Source organism: Punica granatum, chromosome 4 (assembly GCF_007655135.1).
Source record: "Punica granatum isolate Tunisia-2019 chromosome 4, ASM765513v2, whole genome shotgun sequence".
In the NCBI taxonomy this organism is placed as follows: Eukaryota; Viridiplantae; Streptophyta; class Magnoliopsida; order Myrtales; family Lythraceae; genus Punica; species Punica granatum.
The window spans coordinates 3,061,033-3,076,515 of record NC_045130.1 but is presented as its reverse complement, the minus strand read 5'-3'; the positions used below and the strand labels follow the sequence as shown (position 1 = coordinate 3,076,515).

General features: G+C 38.9%; 2 protein-coding genes across 2 annotated transcripts; one reads left to right on the top strand and one right to left on the bottom strand.

The window, feature by feature from the left end:
• Positions 1–2,256: 2,256 nt before the first annotated feature.
• Positions 2,257–3,495, bottom strand: LOC116205979 (protein EXORDIUM-like). Its single transcript, XM_031538695.1, has one exon. It carries the CDS (start codon positions 3,369–3,371, stop codon positions 2,400–2,402), a length of 972 nt encoding a protein of 323 aa, XP_031394555.1. The 5' UTR covers positions 3,372–3,495; the 3' UTR covers positions 2,257–2,399.
• An 8,882-nt stretch (positions 3,496–12,377) lies between these two features.
• On the top strand, positions 12,378–13,582 carry LOC116202843 (protein PHOSPHATE-INDUCED 1-like). Its single transcript, XM_031534471.1, has one exon. The coding sequence runs from the start codon at positions 12,437–12,439 to the stop codon at positions 13,382–13,384; it is 948 nt and encodes a 315-aa protein (XP_031390331.1). The 5' UTR covers positions 12,378–12,436; the 3' UTR covers positions 13,385–13,582.
• The last annotated feature ends 1,901 nt before the right edge of the window (positions 13,583–15,483 follow it).

The window sequence follows — 15,483 nt, the reverse complement described above, 5'->3', positions numbered from 1 at the left end:
GCACGAAATTTTTACAATAATTATATTTTTATTTACATAATTTAAACATAATAGTTGTTGTTAAATTTTAAATATTTCAAGAAAAAAAAATTCTTTTTTCTATAATATATAATATTAATTATATCCAAATATCTTTAGGAATTTCGATCCATTCATATATTATAAATAGAGTTAAATGCAGTTTCCCCCCGAACAATGGAATAAGTTTGGATTTACCCCATGATCTTCAAAAAGTTGCAAAGTACCTCCCGACCTTACCGGGAAATAAACAAAGTGCCTCCTATTTCAATTTCTGATCAGATTTCTGGCCAAAAGAGGCCACATGCCACTCACATGCTAATTAGTAAAGGACAAATATGTCAAACTCTAATTATAAGAATTTTTGAAATAAGAAGAAAAAATGGGGACACGAAACTCCCCAATTCTTCTCAGAAGGACTATCCTCACCAAACATCATGGCACAACATCAAGATCATGTTTAACATATCCACGTTCGAGGGTTCGACCATATCTGATGCCGAAGCAGTCAAGAGGACAACTGGACATTCCGATGTTCGATTGGACGATAACCCCGAAATGAAAGGATAGTGTTTCCAGTTATCCCAGTTAGTCACTAAAATCAAATATAATTCTCAGGAAATTATTTGTGTGCAAAACCTCGTCCATCCACCGATGCTACTGCCACCCCTTCTGCCGCCATTACCACCATTATCGGCATCGATTAACAATTTTAAGGTCTGTTGATGCCTTTAAAGTCAGTGGAGGACGACAATAACTGAAGCGGTCGTAGTCGAGCTGCCAACACCAGCCTCTGATAGGGACAATAGGGAAAAACCTCTCCGGTTTGCTATCTAGACCACCACCATCACTGGAAAAAATGCAAAGTTTGTGGACAATTTTGAATTGCAAAATAATTTCCAATTTTGAATTGGGGAGTTTCGTGTCCCATTTTTTCTTCTTGTTTCAGAAATTCTTATAATTAGAGTTTGATATATTTGTCCTTCACTAATCAGCATGTAAGTGGCATGTACCCTTTTTTGGCGGGAAATCTGATTAGAAATTGAAATAGGAGGCATATTGTTTATTTCCCGGTAAGGTCGGGAGGCACTTTGCAACTTTTTGAAGATCATGTGGCAAACCTAAACTCACACAGTAATGGCAAACTACTATTAACTCTTACAAATATATTGGAGAAGCAAAAGGTAAAAAAGTGGTGTAACTTTTCCAAAATTATCATATTTCAATCCGATTAAAAATCAATAATTATAACTTTTTACATTGCACTTGCTTTTCTATTATCTTTTGTTATCGTGGATAACCTATTGAGATTTTGATCTTTTTGTTGTACTCTATAATATTCTTTTAATCGAGATTTCTAATGAGTTATAAAAAAAAAGTTTCAAAGACAATTTATATTTTTTAAAAAATAAAATTCACTATTTATTGTATTATTCTTACTCAAATCTCATATATTAAATTTCGTGAATTTGAATAATTTTAGCTAAAATGAATCAATTATTTCTATGAGAGATTTACTTAATTGATCTTTTAAAAGATTTGCAATATCTTTAAAACACTATTTAATAAAATTTAAATTCATATAATTATAAATTTTCTTTATTTTCCTAAGATTATGAATATTTATTTACTATCGGAATAACAATATGATTCAAATTAAAGTATTTAAATTTTCATATTTGCTACTATTATTTATAATAATGTGTGTTAGTAATTAATTTTTTTATTAAATTAATCTATGACTTACAATACATTCACTATTATACTCCATTTATTATACGATATTAACGGTAAAATTTACATTGAATTGGCATCGACATTAACGGAAAAATATTATTATCAGATCATTTAATGCAAATAACTTGTAGGCTTATCTTTTATAGCGAATTTATTAACGTTGGGAGGTGTAAATTAATATTTTTAATATTATATTTAACGATTTAAATTATTGACCGTAACTTATTTTATATATATATATATACAGAAAGGTATCAATACATTATAATCCACTGAGACATTTATTTTTTGGGTGTATATGTGACATTTATTTTTTTGGGTGCATATGTGAATTAGTTGTATATATATTTAGAATTACGTCACTTTTTATTTGTATTTAAATCTTATAAATATATCAATTTATTTTCATTGAGATAGTTATTAATCCTGAATATTATTTACGCATTTACTTTTGTGAGATACTACTTATATATATATATATATATATATATATGCTTGAGATTGAAATTGAATCTAATAATTTTCTCCATCATATTAACTAATGAGAATACAAAATTAAATAAACAATGAATGAATTCATATTTCCCTATACGATCGATCCATCTAACATTAATCTACTCCTTCTGAGTAGTGCGATAAGACAATCACACAAGAGTGGAACAGCTCGACGTAGAAGGGTCGTAGAGGGCCGGGAGCAGGTACTTCCGCCCATTGACGCCGTTGGCGTTGTAGCTCGCTCCGGTGGTGGCGTCGACCAGCAGGTCCCCGGCATACCCCGGGTACGCCCCCTTAGCGTAGATCCCTGGGCAGGCGGAGGCCACTTCGAGCGGAGCATCCCGCGGGCCCTGGAAGAACCCGGTCTTGAACGGGTTGGTGACCGTCCCGGCGAGAAGGCTAGCGAGGTTGATGACCATCCCGTCGAGGCCCATGTCGTTGTTCGGCGCAACCAATGGCGGGCTCTGCGGGCCGTAGATGGGCTGGTGGAAGGGCCACGCGCATTGCCCCGGGCACTGTTGGGTTGAGTCCCCGACCCACACGTACGCGAACTTGGAGTAACCGCCTCTCCTGACCCGGGCAGTCCCGGTCGCCGCGCCGTGGGACCCGCACCGGCTCATGCAGAACTTGTCGACGGCAACTTCGGAGGCGGTCAGGACGACATTGATGGCGTCCTTCTGCTGGCCCTTGGAGGCCAGCTTGGCGATGTCCTTATCGGTGAGGGACTTACCGAGGGAGTAGGTCTCGTCCAGGACCTGAGTCCCGAGGGAGAGCGAGAGGGCGGCGGCCGGCGACGACCCCTTCTTGTGGCCGCTGAGGCGGTAGTACTTGTCGATCTGGTTCCACCAAGCGGCGACGGACGTCTGGGCCTGAGACTTGTGAGTGGAGGCGGCGGATGACAAGGAGGAGACGAAGTCGGAGATGATGGCCCTCTGGGAGGGCTTGAACTTGCCGTACCAGATGAGGTTGACGGATATTTTGCCGGTGAGGAGGGGCCCGTGGTGGTATTGCAAGAGCTGGGTCTGGTCTTGGACCGATTCGAGCAGCTGCCTAGCAGCCATGGAGAGCTGGAGGGAGCAGGCGAAGAAGAAGAAGATCTTGAGAAGGTCGTTTGCAGACATTGTTGCTGGTCGGGGAGAAGAGAAAAACAAGACAAGACAATCGGAGAGAAAGGAGAAGCAAAAGCTGAGGTAGCTTTTGAGGTTTAGATTGTGTGTTTTGAGTGTGTGAGGAGTTGGAGTGGGAGGAGAAGGGTATTTATATACGTCACTGGGTCGGACTCGGATGGGATTTTAAACATTTATTTTAAATAAATTTCAGTTGTCTTATATTTGTTTGCCTGGGAATAATAAGATACTATTATTCAATTTTTGTGAGGGATTAGTTAGTAATAATTAATTGAAAATGGGGAAAAAGTGGATGAGGGGAGTTTTGGGAAGCTGCCCAGAAAGGGACGAGAGTGGCAGCTGTGAGCCTTTTGCCAGTTACGAGTTGCGACTTCTTTCCCCAGCACGACAAAAAAAAGCAAAAGAAAAAAAGGAGCCCAAAGTAAACCACCACTTGTGGTGGTGTTCCACACATGCTGTGTATTCAAAAAAGATATAAAAAAAAGAAGAAGAAGGAAATATTGGACTTTATATATTATGATCCATTGCAGGGTAATAGTATTTGCATTGCAGTAAACTACAACTGATAGAGTTCTTTGGAACCAGGATGACCTAAAATAGAGAATGGATTGCATATTCGTATTTGGAAAATAAGTTCCCTAAAAGCATACGCATCAAGCAACCGTGATTTAGATCCTATAAGTAGTAGCGCAATGCTCGGACTACAGCTACCGTGATTGTATAAAACTGAACGCGCATGAGGCCGATGTGTATTATGTTTTAGTATCGCATTGTAACGTAAGCTTCTCGAGACCAAAATAAAATGGTGAAAATTTGAAAATATTGGAATTTCTTTTTGCCCTTTTTTCTTTTTTTATGAGAGAGCGAGTCCGCTTGCGCTACAGAACAAAAGGGCATTTTCCAGCTTAGACACAGTTTTCTTTTCGCGATGATGTTCTGCGATTAGACAAATCTAGCCCTGGGTTTCCCCACAAGCCGTCGGACCTGAGAAGGGCATCGAGGACAATACACACGGCAGAGAGACGTTGGAGCGGAGAATCCAGGCTGGAACTCGGCAAAGCTTAGCCGATGCATTGTATTTATGTCTTTTCATTGGGACCTGGGAATGGCAATGGGGACAGACCTGACCACAGCTGGCAGTCAGCGAGTGGGCAGTGGGATCCGAGGTTGTAATAACAGCACGTGAGCCCCACGCGCTCACGGCGAGAACCCCGTGATCGGGACAGCACTCGGACGACGGCGACTCTTTAATGCACAGCGCCACAGCGTACTTTAGCATTTCCAGCCCCTGCCCAGCTGGATCGAAGCTGTTACCCTGGTAAAGTCTCCTCCATACGCGTGCTATGTTAATGATGCCGATCAATCCAATATTATGAATTCTTATATTTCGATCGAGTCGAATTGTGCTGATTTCGACTTAAAATGGACTTGTGGCCAAGTCGGGCCAGGGCATAATCGTCCCTTTAGTTCATTATTTAGTCGGATTCTAATTGAACTTTCAGATATCATGAGTCACGTCGAAAAAAAGAAAAAGAGTGAATTAGTCAATATACTGTGATCCAATTTTGTGACGTTTTTGTGAGTGTTACTCACGGGTCGAATACTACATAGGTGCCGGGATCTTGATGGTGGGTTTTCGAGTTCGTAATTATGGTTAAAAGTAGCAAATTGCAACCTCTCATTTATTGCCCATTTTTGGCAGGCACCCAAGATTTCGTTGCAATCCTTTAGGCAAAGACAAATCCTGGCTTTTCTTTTCTACTGCTGAGGTCCAATCCGGTCCCAAATGCCAACCTTTTCCTTTGTTTTATTAAAGACTTAAAGGAGCTGTTCAAATTTTCCAACTACCTCCCACGACACGATCAATTTCTTCTGGGCAACATTCTGGCATCGTAATTGGTCGGCCCGTAGTGTATCGTCCAACGCCAGGGATCCATTATTATTCATGATCCCGATGAATGGTCGCCATACTCGAAAGACGATATAACTGAAAAATGAAACGTGACGAGATCAATTTGATGCATATGATCATTTTCTCCTAGAAACAAGTTGATGAACATGATTAGCCATTTTTCTATATAATGAATGCAATTTCGATTTTATTATTCGATACCCGATCATTTGTCACCGCCTTGCCGGCTCGCCCGTGACATGCTTAGAAACTCATCAAACATCATAAGCTTACTAAAAAAAACGGAGATCATTTTCAAATGTTTGACAAAGAGACTTATTGTGACTTGACTTTCGCAAGTGGCCAACGAAAAGAAATTCCTCCGTATTCATGGCTAAGGAAGCAGCCACGAAGCTATAACTAGGTCAGATTAATTCAGCCCCTAGCTCTAATTAATCATGCCTAATTCCTACTAATTACGCAAGCAACGTAGGCTTTCACGAGCTTGGTCCCGAGCATAATTTTAGAATTACATATAACGAATCTTTATCCTTATCCCAGGCTTGTCACGAGCCATACGTATGCTGTCTATTAATTAATCATATATCGTTCTGAAGAATACTAGTTTTGTTTAATGCGGGGATGGTTTCCGGTGACAATGGGCTTAATTCCCGTTGGCAGAACGGAAGCTCCAGCATGTCCCATGGAGTTGGTCTCCGAGTAAAGCTGGCATGAAACAAGTATGTCGAATCCACGTTTCGTGGTTCGAACAAAAATCCAGATTCCGAATTTGAGAAGTTTTCAATGAAAGGGTGGTCGAAGTAATCGCTTTTGGAATTAGATTTCGTCTTGTGTCATGATCAACATACGTATTACCAAATTGATATTGGGGGTGCATGACAGTGAGATTTCACGAATGAAATGAGCATACAAAAGGAATTAACCGAACTACAGGCACCATCGGTTTAATGCTATTTAAACCAGTGTTATCAGAACCGGACCGGACATCGAATCGGTCGAGGCATAGGTTCATGGGTTTATGGGTTCAACCGGGGGTTCGATGGGTCGAACCGCTTGTTTAATTATAAAATAAATAAATATTTATTATTTTAAGAAAATAATATAAAATACCAAAAATGATGAAGGTTCATGAAAGCTGCAAAATTTTGTTGACAAATATAATACCACAGCAATCTCAGCACATAAGTTTCTAGCCTTCACAATTCATTCACACACCCACACGTAAATCACAGTTCAACATCACGAGATAAATCATTATTGCTTCTCAAATCTAACAAGGACTAACTAATCAGTTAATATCATCAGCAATTCCATGCACTCTAATCTCCACCATAATTTCTACAAATATTGTCTTCCGCTGCAGCATCATTTGGTGCTTCATGAGCTTCAAACAATGGATTCTTAGACATTTTCCCGTTGCTCATTTTCCGATTCTTAGAAAAGCTGGAAACAGAAAAGCATAATTATGTTTTTCCTATCACTGGTTGAATAGAAGAAGTAAGTGAAACTTCATGAACAATTCACTGTATGAGGTTCTCAGAAATAAAAGTCGCGCATCATCTCCTAGAACTATGGTAGATTTTCCATCTTTAGAGTATACACACTCCAAAGCCATCTATTGGATTTGTAGCATCGTTGTAAGTCGTCATTCAGCAAATGCCAATGATGACATGAAGTTTATAATATGTCGAAGAAAATGAGGAGTCGTTAAAGTGGGACAACAGAGGGAAGCCTATAAGAATGCCCGTCCCTGATTACCGAGTAAACCGGAAAATGAGCAACATATATGCCTGTCCCAGATTAACGGGAAAATCAACTAGAATGCTGAGGAAAACAGAAGGATTCAAAACTGTTTTTTGAGGAAAACTGTAAAGGATGTAAATTAAGAAGTGGTTCAAAAACCAATGGAGAAATCATAGTATGACTGTCACCAATCTGAACTTACTTGATCTTTCGAGAAGCTCCAAAGCCCTTTGCAAATAAGAAGGGGCAGCTTTTTTTCTTAGTTGTTTTGGCTTTCGGTTAATATCGTATGCAGAGGTAAAACAAGACATTCCATGTCCTCACAATCAATTAATGCTCCAAGTCATCTACTTTTTACCCAAAAGATAGAAATGTAAAGGCACTCTTTCAATCTTCAACGGAAGAGGGGAGGATGGTTACCACTTACCAGTTGATTGAAGAACAACGGGAGAGAATTGAGAGATCGAGGCAACTAGTCTGGACTCCGCCTCTTGAAGGAGAAGAGGAATCAACTGTGCTCGAGCTCGAAGGAGAAGAGCTGACTGAACTGAACAGAGAAGAGAGAAGATGAAGATGAATCCGGTGATTGAGCTCGAAGATGGAGAGGAATCCGGTGACTGAGTCAGTAATTGAGGTCGAAGATGAAGAGGAATCCGATGAAGAGGAGCTCGAAGATGAAGATTGACTGAGTGCTAGAACCTGGAAGTCGAAGGTGAAGACTGATCACTGAAGGATGAAGCTGCTGAAGTCGACTCTGAAGTCTGAACTAGGGTTTCCAATTTCCAAATCCTTGATTTTCGATTCGGGTCAAGAGATTCGGATCGGGTCTCCTTTAAAAATCCGGAAGCCATCCAACCGGCCGGTTCGAATGGGTTCTATGGGTTTATTAAAAAATCGGCCGGTTTTTTAGGTTTTTCGATTTTTTTGTGCATTTTCGGTTTTTAAGAGAACCAGACTGGTCATAGGTCCGGTTTCCGGTCCGACCGATCGAACCAGCCGATCCGGTCCGGTTCTGATAACAATGATTTAAACGGCAATTCAAGAAATAAAAATCACAACCACCAACACGGTGGTCTAGTGGTTAAGCATCAAGCGCTTCACTTGAACATCACGAGTTCGAATCTTATTGAGGACGTAGAGCTCGCTACTACGTGAGTGTATTATGGGATGGCGGTGGTTGGCCTATAATGCTTGATCCAGTGGCCCTTGGACTTAATTTACTAGTGTGTTGGTGGGGTTACGGTGATCAAGTTGGACTAAAGTCTCAGCGAGCTATGGTGAAATGAACATTCCGTAGCGGTTAGATTCATTTAATTGAAACAGTTACAGCGGGCTAATAATTCGACCTAGCTTTTAATTCAGCGAAAAAAAAAAGAAACAAAAATCATATTCTGATTCCCATTCTAAAATGAAATTGCATGTCTTCTCGACCGGATAATATTAACCCAACGCTATCTGAACAATTTTAAGCACTCCAATAAGGAACGATAATCTTGTCAATTTTGTTTTGTATTTGTTTGTATTTCCTTGGATATTTAAATGCGTCACTGACCAAATTAAAAGAGAAAAATAAAAAAAAAAGTGTGGCTTTTTCACAACAAGTGGATGCGCTGCGGTGCTTCGAACTAACAGACAAGCAGAGGATCAGACGAATAGATTTTGTGTTAGGAGGCAGGTGATGAATTATTTAAAAAATAATTTCTTTTAGTTGAATTTTATGACAAGTTTATTAATTGGTAAGATGGTTTTATTTTGTGTCCTTTTGAGTAATGACTTGAGAGTGGAAACAGCCGTGTGTGATTCTTTTTGTCTGCAATATTGATAGCTTTGATAGCTGTAGTTGTCTGCTCTGCATGACATGTTTACTTTTCATCATCTTCTTTATTAGTGCATTTTTCATAAATTACAATTATAAAATAAAAAGATATTTTGATAGATTCTCCTAATCTAAGAAATTGCATCACCAGTTGACTGTTGACTCGTAGTATATATAATAAATAATATTTTAATATCTAACCATCACGAGAAAGTATTGTATGTAACGAGTATATTATATGATATCGTATCATTAAACGATTCAAACATATAAAAAAACACCATTTTGTCATAAAGATTTTTTTTGGGTAATACTAGGAAAAATTGAAAAATTTTATTAGTTTGTGACATTATAACGTGATATATTCATTATATATAAGATGTAAGTAGCAGGATGCCAACTGCATAGATGAGGTTGAGAAGATGAATTGAGTTAGGATCTTAATGAAGGTGTTTTTTCCAACTAGTTACCAAAAACTTAATAATAAACTAATTAACTAATTATAAACTTCTATGATAATTTTTTTTTTCTTTTGGAAAAATAATATGGGGTTGAATCAAGACATTATTATAATTAACGACCAAATGAAGTGATCATAGATAGTATTTGGGTATCGACACATATAATAATTATTTTATGTTGATTTTTCGTTTGATGTGTATAATACAATCATTTTAATGCAACAATTATTTTTTTCTCTTGCGTGAATAATCACGCAGACGAACTAGAGCGGCACCATCCGAATCATAACCAAATCCCCCTTTTTTTTCACTTATAAACAAAATCTTTTTTTTTTCCCGGTAGACTAACTCAATCCTTTATCTTAATTAATTATCATAAAAAATCAAATATATATTAACGTACTCATGTAATTAATGAATGCAGTTCAGCCAAAAAAAAAAAAAGATAATGAATGCACGAGAAAAATTAGGAGAAGCAAAAAATCTCTTCTTGGGATGCCCCGACTTCTCGATTTATATGCTAACATCGAGAGGTGGGAGATAAAGCGAATTAAGAGCCAACCAGCTGTGTTAGAGCTGGTGAATTAAGGCTCCGTACATGATAACTTGCCAACAAAGTTACGACTCATAATGAAAATTTTTCTACTCTTTTACTTCTTTTACACTGTTCATACATATCAGTGGAGAGCTATCGGAATTTTCACCAAAAAAACAAAAAAAGAGGTATCGAACAATTAGCAGGTAGAGGAATGCAACTTCCGCACTTAACAGTCGTATATCTTGATTTCAATGGGTCGTACTTCTTTTCTTCTCGCGTCTACGAATGATATATACTGGATCGACAGAGAAAAACGCATTATTTATTTAAGTCAAGAGTAGATTGATCATACGTTCCGTTTAGGGGATTCACGGGAATAATCTCGCGGCCCGACGACTCCGAGGAGAGTTCAAGCTTGGTGGGAACACATTATATTTGTATGTATGTACCTTTAATTAGTCCACTGGGGGCCTACCTCATTTACTGATCAAATTAATCTTTGGAAAAGAAATAGTAAGAGAAGGGATACATTATGAACCAAAAAGAAGGAAAACGATGGAGAGAAGCATGGCGCTTTACTGCATCCCATGACGGACTGGCAATTAAGCCAATGGCTTTGGGATCCAATCCGACAATGAGAAGAGGCCAAATTCACTGAACCGAACTGAAGTCTGTACTCTGCTTGAAGCATAAAAAGCCCCAATGCAGTACAGAGCACGAACGTTCACCCACCCTCCTGACCCCTCGGACGGGGATGCCATACGGATTCCATCTCGAACTCCATAAATTAACATCATCGGATTCCCGAATTTTCTTTTGTTTAATTAGTAATTACTCCCTCCCTCGTGTACCTTATCACTGGATTAACTTACTTCACAGAACAGCCAAGCATTTGCTGGCGAAACGATATATAATATCTTGTCAGTGACAAACATTTTGAATTTTAGAAACACCCCGTTCGCCTCGATTAGTGCTTGGCTAAGGCATGAGAAAAGATAATTAAGGAATTAATCTGACGGATTTATGACGATAGGCTTCTTGTTTAGAGTGTTATGTGTGAATGTATATATAACTGCATGAAAGGAAGCGAAAAAATTTCTAGTGCAAAGAACTGCCAAGGAAACTCCCCTCTAACACGTGCGCTCCTACCCCCGCCCATGCAATTTAATTGAGTTATTTACTTATGCGGGCCGAGAATCGATGCTATAACCAGCAAAGCAATCTACTTTAATTAAATTGATGGGCCGATATTTGGGATAAGGGGTAATAATCTCCTAGAATTGCTTTACTTAATCTTTTGATTACTTAAATTAAAAATGGTATATATCTTGTCACTCTCTCCATGTAAATTAAAAGTTCGTTTGAGAGTGTTATGAGAGGTTGTATAATCACTTTTCCTTATAATTTTAAGCATATTTGGTATTTGATTAGAGATTTTGAAACTATGATTTGTGTCAAAATTGCCGTTGCAAATGTGATTTTTTCAAGTAGGTTAATAGGTAGTTATGAAATTTGCTTCTACTTATTATGTTTCGAGTATTAATAATTATCTTTCGTATTTTCAACAGTTTTTTTTTCCAAACACTTTAATTTATTCTGAAATCAACACTTATTTTTCATCAATTTTGTTTTAGTACTCCTACATTAGCAACAACACTTCCAAACCAAGCCTAGGAGTGCTACAATCAACGTGGGTTGTAGCATTCAAGTAAAGAATGCTACAACCAACATGGGTTGGTTTCAACATTCGAGTAATTCGGTATTTATTTTTTAAAATAAAATTACGGATTCTAATATTATAAATAGAGAAAATTCACATTGGAATTTTTTTACCATAAACATCTTAACTTGAACTGAATTGATCAAGACCCATTAAATTTTTAGATACCAAAGAGCTCACCAAAAAAAAAAAGAATGCTACAAAACAATATCAAGTCGTGCATACCGGAAAAATAATATTATAAAAGAATCGAAGAGTGTATAAATATAACTAATAAGGTTCATTTTACTTAATGAATTGAAAATATTCCACGATTTAATAAAAAAAAATTACTACAAAAGAGATTTACATCAAGACTTATGTACCAATAAAATCCCACTTGGCTTTCGAGTTTTGTGTTTATCACTTAAGGGAGACAGTCTCAATATTCGCTTATAAAACATCATATGTATTCGCTTTTACTTTTTCGCATGGATAAGTTTCAAAGCGTAACACAATCTTTAATAAAAAAGTGTCACGGGATGACTAATTCATCACCTCAAATTAAGCTATGTCGAAAGTACGTAGTTGGAATTCTTGGCTCTAATGTAACGTGATTGATTAGAATGGAAGCGATCCTCCAAGGGCGGCACACATTTTCTTCTTATCCACTAATCCTAAGTTCTCGTGAAGATTTTTCTTTGGTATAATTAATCCTTTTGATTAGATCTATAATAATCTAAACCTAGGAGGAACTTCCTAAGAAGCTCCCACCTGCTACCTTCACTAGTAATGCATTCACTTTCCCTTTCGTATATATATAACATATCCTCCTTACTCTCCAACACACACAATCAATCTAATCACCTCTAAACGATTACCTTCAAACGATGTCATTAGGAACAATTTCTGTCCAGAAACTGTCACTGCTTCTCCTTTTTCTGATGATAATCCAGTTGAGCTCATTAGCCCATTCCCGGAAGTTAATGTCGCTGTACGAACCGCCCAAAGTGTCGCTCAAGTACCACCATGGTGTTCTCCTCGAAGGCGACCTCGCCGTCTCCATCCTCTGGTACGGGAAATTCACCCCGGCCCAGAAATCGATCATCTCTGATTTTCTCGTCTCATTGAACGCGCAAAAATCGGGGACTGATAACGTGCCTTCTAGTAATGTCCCGTCCGTTGCTAAATGGTGGGGCATGGTCCAAGCCTACCTCAGGGAAGCCGCGAAAAGAGAGGCACGTGTGACTCTCGGGAAGCAGTTGATGGACGAGGGCTGCTCGATGGGGAGGCTCCTGACCCGGGCCCAGGTGGCCAAGTTGGCCCAGAAGGTCAACTCCGGGCCCCACGGACTGGCCCTCGTGATGACGTCAGATGACGTGGCGGTAGAGGACTTCTGTATGGGTAGCTGTGGTTTCCACGGCGGAGACTCAGCGGCGTTCGTTTGGGTAGGGAATTCAGCGACGCAGTGCCCCGGCCAGTGCGCATGGCCTTTCCACCAGCCCATATACGGTCCCCAGGTGGAGCCGCTTGGGGCCCCGAATGGCAATGTAGGGGCCGATGGAATGGTGATCAACGTGGCAAGCCTCCTCGCCGGAGCTGTGACCAACCCATTTGGGGGCGGGTACTTTGTTGGTGAGGCCGGGGCGCTGCCGCTCGAGGCAGCCTCAGCCTGTGCCGGGTCCTATGGTAAGGGGGCATACCCGGGCTACGCTGGGGAGCTGCTGAAGGATCCAACCACTGGCGCGAGCTATAATGCTGTTGGTGTGAACGGCCGGAAGTATCTACTCCCTGCCCTATTTGATCCGGCTACCTCTCAGTGCACCACCCTTGTGTAAAAAGCGCCAGAGACGCGTAGCACGATCCCAGTTTCTACATTTCATCCATCGCGTGTATATACACCATTTCGTTAGTAAATACAATCATGAACTTATGTTTCTGCCAGAACCTGAGTCAATCTCATGGAGTTATATTCATATGTTAATCGATTCAAATTTTAAATATCTAATTTTCTTAGAGATTATCACGGGATCTTACTCGAACTTATTGGACCAACGGCCACTAAATGTACGGGCTTATGTTCCATCTAAAAATAGAAGACATGCATGGAAATCACCTACGATTCAATTATTTTTCTCTCTATATATATATATATATATTTGCTCCGACGCCTATGATCCAATTTTCTTTTTTTTTTTGCCGAATGCCTATGATCCAAATCACCAAAACGAATTTGATCGAGTGGTCAACCAAAAAATAAAAAAAAGAGTTTGATCGACTATTATGATGAAGTGTCTGTTATAATCCATGTTTGGTTTTGTCTCCATTGAACCATATAGAGCCCATGGGCCAGCATGTAACAACAATCATCAGTCGCAATCAATTATTGGGCCTTCTGGTTTCCTCATTGGGGTTGGGCGTCATCTCACGGGGCTCGTGACGAAGCAGTCCCATGTATCCCAGCAAACCGAATGCATTGGCCCGAGAGCGCTACTTTCGCCGACATGGTTCATTGATCGGTTCGGGTTTGTTTCGGGTTTCAGCCATTGGGCTAAGTGTGCTTTTGAGGTACTAATGATTTCAGGTTTCATTGCTACACGTGATTAGAGCATTTTCAGATTTCATCGTGCTTCTTAGAAAGGGGAAAAAAAAATCCAACTTGAAATAGGCTAATTTCTTTATCCCGGCTCACGAAGAATATGCCGTCCAGTCGTCGGTATTAAGGCAAAAATAATTTCCCGTATAGAAAATATGACACAAAAAAGTCATTATATTATTGTCAATGAGGATGATAATTGAATGAAAGTCCTCTATAAGACTGGAACTCTGCAGGACTACGAGTGAGCAAGAACGGGAAAAAACAACAGAGGATAGAAGTTTTCTTAGACTATATATACAGAAATAACACTTGATCGGAAAATTAGTATGTCTATATAATTGGTAAAATCTAGATACCGAATGGCACGTTTATAAGTAATTAACGTACTTAATATACTTGTATAACTTTATGTAATATAAAATTAAATTATTCGCGTGAATTACTTCGACATCCTCTTTGTTTATATCATCAATCCCATCCAAAACGTGAAACTTGCCATTCAACTAATTAACATAATTTATATGCAGGCGAAGGATCGTCCTACTCAAAAAAAAAATCTATATTTTTTTCTCAAATTTCTATAATTCCCTATGATTACATTTCAAGAAAAAATTTAGGAAGAAAGAAGCATCGGAAATGCGCATATGCAGCCCGCCCCGTATATTCGAAATGTGCGAATTTTGAGTGTTCATGGCTGCTTCAGCAGGACACATAACATAACACATATATTTCATCCATGTTTCACGGGGTACATTTCTCCAGATCTACTATCTCCTAGAACTTGAATTCATATATTAATTAACGTTACGTGTATTAATTTATAGATTCCTTGTCCAATATTAGCATTGACTAAATTCAACGTGATCACTGTGGTGTGATTGGTGTCCTGTCCTTATGAAGAAATTTTTTCATTATTTTATCCTTCGCATGTGCTGCAAGGGACTATCAATTGAATTGTAACAAACGAATGAATCAACTTATTAGCATGGATAGTGATGATCCTTTATGAAATATCAATTTTTTTTAATAAAGAAGATTAATGGGTCTAGTAGAAGATAGGAAAAGAAAAAAGAATACCAACACGAAAATTTATGAGAATCCAATGGAAGTCCTCTTGATATGGAGTCGAGGGCGATGCGATACCTGACCCCGTTGAGCAGTTGTAGTACGTACTCTATATGAGTTCTTGTCATAGAAGAAACCTAATTTCCAACGAATCATAACGAGGCAATACTTACAAATGCATGTGTTGGGTATGGGCCCGGGAATCAGTTGAACTTCATTTAGGAGTTCGGCCATATCTTTCTTTTCAATGTAATAATATACTAAGAGAGGGAA

Coding starts and splice junctions, on each gene's coding strand:
- LOC116205979 (XM_031538695.1), bottom strand. CDS start 3,371: ATGTCTGCAAACGACCTTCTCAAGATCTTCTTCTTCTTCGCCTGCTCC.
- LOC116202843 (XM_031534471.1), top strand. CDS start 12,437: ATGTCATTAGGAACAATTTCTGTCCAGAAACTGTCACTGCTTCTCCTT.